Raw genomic sequence first — 9,897 nt, 5'->3', positions numbered from 1 at the left:
AGGAACTACTATAAAGGACACATAGACAAAACCAAGGGGGAGGACGGAAGCAGGGGAAGTAGGTGGGTTTGGCTGGGGTAGGGTATACGGGTGGAGAGAAAATACAGACAACTCTAAATGAACAACAATAAAATAATTTAAAAAAAAAGTGATGGGGTTTCACCTGATGGGAGGAGAAGAGGCTAGCTTGGGCAAGATACACTGAAGAGTTTGGATTTCTTGCACCATTGAAGACTTTAAAGCAATGGAAAAACAGAAGTCTGAATTAGTACAATGACCTTGTAAGAAAAAATTTTACTTGATACATTTTCAGTTATGTACCATTGATTTTTTTATCCCTGCTTAAGTTATATTAGAAGCTCTTCATATTTTCAGAAAATTCCAGAGGAGGCAGGACAGGCCCTCACTACAGTAATCATAGAGTATGATATAGCATTCACAGAAAATATTATGGCTTTAAAAAGTTGAGGGCTACCCAAGACCTGTCTCTCTCAAATATGTCTCATAGTAGTCCTCACCCCTCCTTCCTGGTGAGAGCCAATGTGTCACTTTTGGTTGATCATGGAGACCAGGTTTTTCATGAGGTCAGTTTTTAAGTCCCAAAGGGTGACCTGGCTGAGGAGAGAGTATAACCCATGAAGGTGGTCCAGTTGACATAGGATGGCCACTTGGTGAAACAGAGCACTTGGCTTGATCAGAGTGAGACACAAATGAGGCGATTTTCAATAGGGTTGGGGGTGGGGAGAAGGACAAACAGACTAATGTGTTTTTTTGGGGGGGGTGCCTGGTAAGGACTATTTCATGAAAGCCTAGAAACCACACAAGTATCCCAGACGTCTAGGCTAGCGTTGAAGAGAGTGGAATGAGAAGAATCTTGAAGAAGAGTAAGGGAATGGAAGAGAAATTTTGTTGGCTCATTTTTGTCTGGGGATGGTCCTATCCTCAGCCACTAATTGCAATTTATATAAATTCCCTCTCGTTCCCTAGGATGTGGATAATAGAAAAGGCTTCCACACTGGTTTAACCAGCTTTTGAGGAGCGAGAAGAAAGGCCAAAGGGAAGTGTTTCTACATGGAGATTCAAGTCATACTGCCAGGGATGATCTAGATACTGGGGGAGGCTGTTGAAGCCCTTGGTGAAGGAGTTGCTTTACCATGCTGTCTCTGCAACTGTGTAGCACTTGCTCTCTTCCCAGCAAATCTGAGGACAGTGAGATATTGTTACCAGGGCTGGGTAATTCTGGACAGTCCTCTTTTCACTCTGCCCACATAGAAGACTGTCCTTGCTTTGGACGCTAAACCAAGGACTGATACTGATACAATAATCTCCATGTTGAATAGCACCTATATCTTGTCCAAGGCTACTTTTTAAACAGTTCAGTCCAGATTTGTGTGAGTGAGCCTGCACCAGTCAAGGGGAAGCCCCTGCTGCTCTGGGGAATTTAATTGCCAATTGTCTGTTTTGTGGCCTGTTTTGACTCCAGCTTCTAGGATTTTTCTCCCTGGAGGCCATGATTCAGAAGTCCCCATTGTCTGGGGCTACTTGGGTGCTAACTTTAACCAGGCTTCAATGGGAACAAAGCCAAATAATCAAGGTGGGTTGTCTACTGGGAGAATGGAACTGTCCTTGATCAAATTTGGCAATCTGGAGAGAGGCCTGAGAATTTGGGATAGGGCATAAAGGTTTCTTTTGTTTTTTTTTTTTTTAAAGCATATTATTATATCCAATTGGACACACCAGTGAATTATTCAGGTTAGATATGTTCAAAAGGCTGACATCTCTACAGCAGCAACAGATGAAGTCCTCTGAGTAGATGAGGGCTACTGGGCCCAGCACGGAGAACAGACGGTAGATCCACAGGTCTCCTTTGACCGTCCCCAGCCAGAACTTCTTTTTATTTTCCGGTTAAGGACGGATGCGGAAGGTCTGCGGGAAGCTGTAGGTTTCTAGCTAGAGTTCTGAGGGCTGGGTGTCCCGGCTACCGGGGCAAATTGTAGTATTGTCTATACCGAGCAAGGCGGCTTCCTCTCTGGAATGCGTGTTTCCTTTTCAGACCCTGACACGTCTGTTTTGGGGGAGGATAGAATATTGCTTCTAGCACCATTTTCAACCACAAATAGAAAAATGAATTCAGGGCTGAGAGCAAAGGTCTACATGGGGGTAAATCCCTCCTAATCCTCACAATCGTCTCTTGGTTGGCTTCATCTCCGTGGGCGAACCTATAACGCCATTTAACGATGGGACTGATACACAGACTCCCAAGTGCTCGCATACAAATGACCTCGGGCAGCACCCACTTTTCAGGTGAGGAATGGAATAGTCAGTACTGCCACCCATCGTAGGGCCGTCTCCCCTGGTGGGCGCTGTCATCCTTCCACCGCACGGGCATTGCACCGGGTCGGGGCTGGAGAGGCAGATGCTAGAGGGGGATCAGTAGAGCCGGGTCTAGCTGCTGAGCTGGTCTGAGGTGAGAGGCAGTGCCCTAGCCGCAGGTCCCGGGCCGGCTGACGTGGTCCCGGGGGCGTTCCCGGGAGCTGGGGCCCGAGAAGGTCACTTCCAAAGCCCCGGGAGGAGCCGGCCGGCGGCCACGTGACCAGCCACGGCTGGGCTGGAGGCCTAGAAATAGCAGTGGTGGCGGTTCCGCCCGCGGGCGCCGTGAGGAAAAGGCGGAGACTGGAGGACGCTGGCTCGGCGTGGGCGCGGCGCGGCCGGGGCCCCGGAGGATGCTGAGCCCCTGTCCCGTCCGGCCCCGAGCACATGATGGCGATACGGGAGCTCAAAGTGTGTCTTCTCGGGGTGAGTCCTACGCCGCTGTCCGCCGGGGACATCCTCTATCGTGCGCCCACCTCGTCCGTGCGCCTCCCACAGCCCCCGCATCCCTCTCGTCCTCTGCGTACCCCTAGTTCGTGAGCCCCTTTTTGTCCCCGCGAACTCCTGGTCCCCTTGGTCCGTGCGCCCTCCGTTACTCCCGCGTCCACCTCCCCTCACCCCAACCGTCCGCGCGCCTCCCTGGTTCGCAGCGCTCCCCTAGTCCGTGCGCCCCCGTAGTTTCCGCACCCCCCGGGTATCTCGCAGCCTCTCGTTCCCTGCCTCCCCTGGCCCGTGCGCCCCTCTGTCCCGGTGCCCCGTCTCCCCCCTTTCCCTCTTGTCCAGCCCTGCTGAGGTCCGGGTCCGAGCCTGCTCCGGAGCTTTCTAGACTCGTTCCACCACCAGTCGGTCGGTTTCCCGGGTTTTGCTCAGGCTTCGCTGCGCTCGGAGCAGGGGTCGGGCCTCCGAGACCCTCTGCTGGAACAAGATCTGCCGGTCCTGGTCCCGGCCACGGCCCCTCCGGCGGTGCAGGGCTTTCTCCTTCTCCTTTGATAATTTCCTTCCGGCGGAAACTTTAAGTTACTCAGCCAAGGCGCCAAGTCCTCTTTTGCCTCCCGGGAGCAATTTGTTTATTCCCTTTTTAAAAAGAAAGGCCTGCTAGGAGCGGTGGGAAAGCTCGAGGGGACGACGGGGCTGGGAGGTGAAGAAGTACTGTGGAGTGTTGCACCTAGAAAACTTTTGTGCCCGGGATAAACGCAGGATGAAAAAGTCCTTCTCTATCACTAGTTCCCCTTCCAAACTGGGCTTTCTTAGCCTGAAGAAACGTGAAAGAAGCCAGGAACCAAGACAAAAACAAACACCCAAGCCTTGGGTTCTGGCAGACCTGTCAGATGACAGGGCAGCCCTTTGAAAATAACCCCAGGGAATTTAGAGAATGTTAAGGGCCATTTGTTTTGGGGGGGGGGAACCAACATCAAAGTCTAGAATTACTTCTTTTGAAAGAGTTAGTTTTAAGCCTAGTTTTCAGCAGCCTCTGGCATTGATAACCTAGTTGTACTGCCCTCAGCAAATCTGATCCCAAGTAAACCATTTCCTAGAAGAGCAGCTGGGAGGGTAGACTCGTTCTTACTTGTCTCAAAGAAATGCTAACTGGTCTGTTAAGATGGATGTACAGGAAGCGTATAAAGAGGAAATGATTCTAGGTTAGGACTGAATTGTAGCAGATCAATGGAGTGTCCAGGCTCCATCTAGGCTCATCTGGAACCTTTGACAGGACCGTGTTCGTCACCATCTCCCATGGTTGTTCCTTTGCCAGAATTCTCATTTCCACTGGACTGTCTGGTTCTCCTAGAATTCCAGGGCATCTGGCAAACTTTTTGTCACTCCTGCACAACTCCCCCAGTGTTCCTGCCCCTTGGCGGGCTCAGCCACAGTTGGGATCTGAATGGGACACTGCTCTGGTCTTCTTCTGTCAACCTTATCTTGTCTGCCAGCCTCTGTAATATAGTCCACACATCAGTTCCAGGAATCCCATGTTTTCCTTGTGAGGAGTCATTTCAGACTCGTAGATGGCCTTAAAAGACTTAGAAGGAATGTCGTATCCCAGAGAATCAAGAAGCAACTTTGACGCGGGTTGTGTGTGTCAGTATTGGCATTGGGAATAAATGAAGTAGGAGATATTTTGCCCTTTCCTCCCCTCCATGTTTTCTTCTTTGTCATCTACTTAGGTGGCACAGACCCTACCCCATTACATGAATTATTATCAAGTTCACTGCTTGATCAGTCTCTATATCCTTCTATAAGAAAACAGATCAGGTGGGAAGAGCCCTGCACCTAGAAGCAGCAAACCTGGGTTCTTATTCTTTTCCATGCACTAGCTGTGCAGTTTTGGACAAGTATCCTGGTCACCTCATCTCTGAAGTGGATATAATAACATCTTTCCTTTTAAGGCAGAGGACTGTACCAGATGATCTCCTTAAATAGATGGTATCACTTCTGGTTCACCTCTGATTCCAGGGTGACAATTAGCAGGCCTGGGAGATGAGAAAGCTGGAGGAAATCCCTTTATTTCTTTTTCTCTTATCTCTGAGAATGAAACATACTCTTAGTGGCTTCCTGGACACAATGCCTCACCCTTGTTTGCTGGTTCTTTGCAGTGACTCTGTTGGTACAGGAGTTTGAACCTGGAAAAGGAGAACAGTGCCAAGAAGAGCAGGAAGATGTTTCTGGGCAAACAGACGCTTTGAAGTGCCATTCATATCACACCACGTTCATGGTCTTTTTTTTGGTTTTGTTTTTGAGAGTGGCTCTAGATTTTAGTCTTATTTAGGTCAGAGGATATCTTATTTGAAAGGCCGGTGGCCTTATATTTGTTAAGCCCTCCAGTTTCACTGGTCCTGTTCTGGGCAAGATGTGTGTGACAGGCTGTATTCTCAACTGCTCACCCAAATATGGCAATGCTTTAGGTGAGAGAGCATTTGGGTGAGGTCAAGCCATTGTAAGTAATTGGTTTGGATTTGTTCTCTTGATTTGAGAGAGAACTCTGTGGGCAGTGGCTAGACTTTTGAAAGTCCAAAAGTCCTTTCATACATTTAACAGGAACCCCAAGTGCCTTTGCTCTTTGTGTCAGAAGGTCTGTGACGTCTTGCATATGGTTAGCACCAAGCTTCCTGTTTTTTAGCCATTGCCACACCTCCCTGAAGTCTCAGTAGGACAGAGACCATAGAAGCCACACCCTCTGTTGGGATCACTCTCTGTTGGGTCCCCTTGAGAAGGTGATGGAAAATGCTGGTCTTTTACCTGGACTCCTACTGTCTCACTGGAGAGGTTGAGGAGCTATCTTTTTTGTGCCATCTTTAGCCCTGATTGCTTAGTAATTCCTGGCGATGTGCTTCCCAAGGTTGTTTCAGGTATCACAAGGCAGACTTTTATCTCTTAGCTGTAGTCTTTTGCTCCCATTGTGGGGTCGGAGGTTCCTGACTGGGGGGTCGCTTGCAGCAGGTGGAAGTGAGAATGGACCAGATGGCATGTCTTTTTTTTACTTGTACCTATGCCTTTCAGAGCCCTGATTTTTGTGTATGGCTGATCTTATTTCTTTTGACAAGTCTCCCAGATGGAATTGACAACAGTGTGTGGAACATTCTCTGAATGCTTTGTGCTCTTGGAAAAACCAAGGACTTGAGCACGTTGGGTTTCTTTAGGCTCCCTTTTGTAAATTCTTTGCTCTTATTTTTATTATGGGTGTACTTCCCCATGTTTATCCCAAAGCCTTTGTGAGCGAACTTTCTTGGGATAAGTCGGGCCATCCATGCAAGCTAGCCGTGCAGGAGGGTGTGTTTGACAGGGGTCCCTGATGGACACCTAGGACCCCATGAGTCTCCTTGCCAATAGAGTGCCAATTGTCCCACTCTGTAATCTCAACCAGTATTATAAAACATGTAAATTAAAAACAGGAAAGTATGTTAAAAAAATCTTGAAAAAAACCAATATTGAGATAGCAGCTGTTCCAACCCCAGAGGTGGAAAGCTTCCCAGTATGCATTTTTAACAGATATTACCCTGTGGCAAAAAGCAAGAGGAGAGAAAGAGAAGAGAGAGGAAGAGGAGGAGGAGAGAAGGAAGAAGAAAAAAGGAGGAGGAGGAGAGGATCTTTATTATCTCCTCTGGGTGTGTATGTGTGTACACTTAAAAACTGCTTCTGAGTGGAATCTCAGAGATTTATATTTGGACTTTGGTTGTCTTGACAACATTTTAGAGATTTCTGCCACTTCCTCAATAGTTGAGTGGCATGGTTAACAGACAACTGAAGACATCTCTGCTTCTGATCAGGAGTTCGGTAATGCCTCTCTTTTGGCCTTCTTGGAATCTGTATGGTGGTCCATCACCGAGAAGTCAAATACCTGGGATTTGGTGTGGCATCTGAGCAGTAGGGGCTTCAGATAACTATCACAGGGCCTTCACAGGTTAGGGCCATGTAGTTCTTGAAGGTACGAGGACTCAAGAGTAGAACAGATTTCTACTCATTGTAAGGCAGATCAATCAGAGCTGTGGAACCTCAGATGGACTGCTTTGAGCAGTAGTGAGCTCCTTGTTACTGTACATCTTCAGCAAGGTTACACGAACTTGTTAGAGTCATTGTGGAAAGAATGAATGTGTAGTATGGGGAGTACTAGGCTAGGCAATCACATTTGCTTTCTAAGTCTGAGATTCTGTTAACATACACACTTTTTTCCTTTCTCAGAAACTAGCATTTCTCTTGGGAGTGAAAGGGTATGCAGAAAGGCTAGCAATATAATGTATTATTATTATTATTATTATTATTATTATTTTTAACCACACCTCTATTAAATTGAGCCCCTTTTGGAAAGTGTGGTTCAGCGTTGGTGGTGCTGGGTAGAGAATAGGTGTAAATGATACAGGTCTTGCTGCAGAAGATGCCAATGCTACTTTTGAAAATGAACAAAAGATAAACAGATCTCCATGGAATACAAGTAGAATCACAGAGCAGGAGGAAGAAATAGTCGTGGAAAAGAAACAACTCCAAAATTTAGAAGATGCTTGTGAGGACATCATGCTTGTAGATGATAACTGCTTAATGATACCTTATAATATTGGTGATATTTTCATTAGCCATTCTCAAGAAACACAAGAAATATGAGAAGAAGCAAAGAAAAATTTGTAAGAAATTGATGTCTTAGAATCCAGAATGAAATCAATCAGCAGGTGTTAGCAGATTTGAAAGTTCATTTATACGTAAAATTTTGGGGGCAACATAAACCTTGAAGCTGATGAAAGTTAAACATTTTATAATGCTTTTTTTATCCTCATCCAAGGACATGCTTATTGATTTTAGAGAAAAGGGAAGGGAGGGAGAGAAACATCAATGTAAGAGACAAACATAGATCGGTTGTCTCCCATATGCACCCCAACCAGAGATTGAACCCGCAACCTAGGCATGTGCCATGACCAGTAATTGAATATGCGACATTTTAGTTTATGGGAAGATGCTTCAATGAACCGAACCACACCCACCAGGGTTGTAATACTTTTAAAAATTTGTTTAATATACTTGAATATAGTTTAAATGATAATTCCCTTTTTCAGTGATATGGAAAACAAAACTTTCTTTAAAAATTTTTTTTATTTATTTAATGGAAACTTGCTTATTTTCATGTCTTTATTTTATATTTTTAACAGAAGACAGTATCTTTCTCTATATTTTGCATAACAGTTATATCAAGTGTTATGTCATGTGTTTGTTAAAAAAAAAAAAAAAGGAAAGAAAGGACATAATGGGATGTCTTCCCAGCAGTGCCCAGCATATAGTCAACCTGAGCCAGGTTGATAGAATGTACCAGGGTCCCTTTGTTCTCTTTTGTTCAGGATCAGCATCAGTGCAGCTCTCCCTCTGACATCAGAGCTAAAGCTTCTCTGGGGTGTGTATCAGAATCATTTGTGGAGTATTTTCAAAGTGGTCCCTCTCCATTCCTTTGTCTATAGCTGTCAGGCTGATGGCCCTCCATAACTCTGTCCTGATTAAGTGTCACTGTTTTAAGGAGTGTGTTGTCTTCCTTAGGTTTTATCCAAGGCAATAGCCATCAGAAAATAAAAAAACTTGGTATCTTAAGGTGCTAGGACATAAGAAGATTTTGAGTCCATGAATGAGAAAAGGTCTTCAAATTTAATTGTCCCTAACATGTTAATTTCAGTGCTTGCAGGTCTGTGCAGCTATTATACTTTCAATTGTCTTAGTTTTTATAATTTATAATACGTGTTTGAAAATGGAATAAGCATTCATTCACTCAACCATTCACCATTTATTGAGTGCTTCTTTCATGCTGGGAGCTGTGGGTGGTTGAAGTAGATAGGACAGCTGTGATGCCCATCTTCAAAAGAGTGCTGTGCCTTTCCCAGGATGTGGACACACTACCAATAAGCTAGACTACCTGGCCTGTGTTCCTGTGACAACACTTACCACAGAACCATGCATGACAGAAGTAACAGTGTGATGATGTTACTATCTTCCCTCTTACTAGACATGAGGACAGGTGAGGGACAGAAAGTTTTTAATCAAGGTCTGTTTTGAGTACTTGCTGTGAATAAGGTGCTCTGCAAGCTCTGCTGGAGATAGAAAGTAGGGAGAGTGGGATTCTGGTCCTTGCTTGTGATGGAGAGGCTCCTGGTTGGGCAGAAAGGAGAGGCATGTGCACAGGAATTAGCATCCATGGCTTTCGTGATGCATGGGATGCTGGAGGTACAGTAGGAGATGGTAGAGTTTAAATGAAATATAGTGGGTGCTGGGAAGGGAACAATCTGGGAAGGTTTCTTGCAGTGGGAAGGATCTGAAAATGTCTCAAAGGAGGGAAGGTGGGCGTGGACCCCAGGCACTGGGGAGAGCAGGTGGAACTCCAGATCTCAGGTGTTTTCTGGAGGGCTGATGTGGTTGGAGAGTGTAGGGAGTCCAGGAGCACAGCCCTTGTACTCCTGGGCTGACTGCTCTCCTATTGATCCCACTGTCTCTCTGGCATGAGTTCTTTTATTTTTAACTCCCCTTTACCCATGCTTTATTTAAAAAAATTTCAAACCTTCAGAACAGTTGAAAAAGTAATACAGTGAATTTTTGTCGACCTCTCACCTCTATTCAGTAGGGATAACATTTTGCCACTCTTGCTTTCTCTTTCGTTCTCTCTCTAATGTATGTAAATACTAATAAAATTTTTTTCTGTACCATTTGAAAGTGAATTGCAGACATCATTACACTTCACCCCTAAACACTTCAGTATGTATCTTTTAGGAAAAAGGATACTTTCCTGCACAACTGTAATAGTATTAACTCACACAGATACAACATATTTTCTAATTGTCCCCAAATGTCCTTAACAGGTATATAAAAAAATCCAGGTTCCATTCAGAGATCATGTATTTTCTTGGCTTGTCATGTCTCTCACCTAAAACAATTCCTCTCCTTTTTTTCCTCCACCATGACATTGGTATTTTTGCAGAATCCAGTCCAGTTGTTTTGTAGAAAGTCCCAAGATCTTAGTCTGATTGCTTCCTCATTGCTTCTTTGGGTTAAGCATTTTGGTGAAAA

The 9,897-nt window shown here is 45.4% G+C and overlaps 1 protein-coding gene and 1 pseudogene across 2 annotated transcripts in view; both read left to right on the top strand.

Annotated features, from left to right (window-relative positions):
• Positions 1-2,533: 2,533 nt before the first annotated feature.
• RAB31 (RAB31, member RAS oncogene family) overlaps positions 2,534-9,897 on the top strand; it is a 156,908-nt gene continuing 149,544 nt past the window's right edge. The window contains exon 1 of one of the 2 annotated variants that reach the window (XM_024580430.4): positions 2,534-2,796. In XM_024580430.4, the coding sequence (XP_024436198.1) occupies positions 2,758-2,796 (39 nt within the window). In that variant the 5' untranslated portion in view covers positions 2,534-2,757. The remainder of the gene's footprint in view (positions 2,797-9,897) is intronic. The other variant, XM_045187847.3, reaches the window with a different exon arrangement.
• On the top strand, positions 6,595-7,784 carry LOC112322826 (prefoldin subunit 4 pseudogene; annotated as a pseudogene).

Source organism: Desmodus rotundus, chromosome 10 (assembly GCF_022682495.2).
Source record: "Desmodus rotundus isolate HL8 chromosome 10, HLdesRot8A.1, whole genome shotgun sequence".
NCBI lineage: Eukaryota > Metazoa > Chordata > Mammalia > Chiroptera > Phyllostomidae > Desmodus > Desmodus rotundus.
The sequence above is the reverse complement of the archived record's forward strand: the minus strand, read 5'-3'. Positions and strand labels throughout refer to the sequence as shown.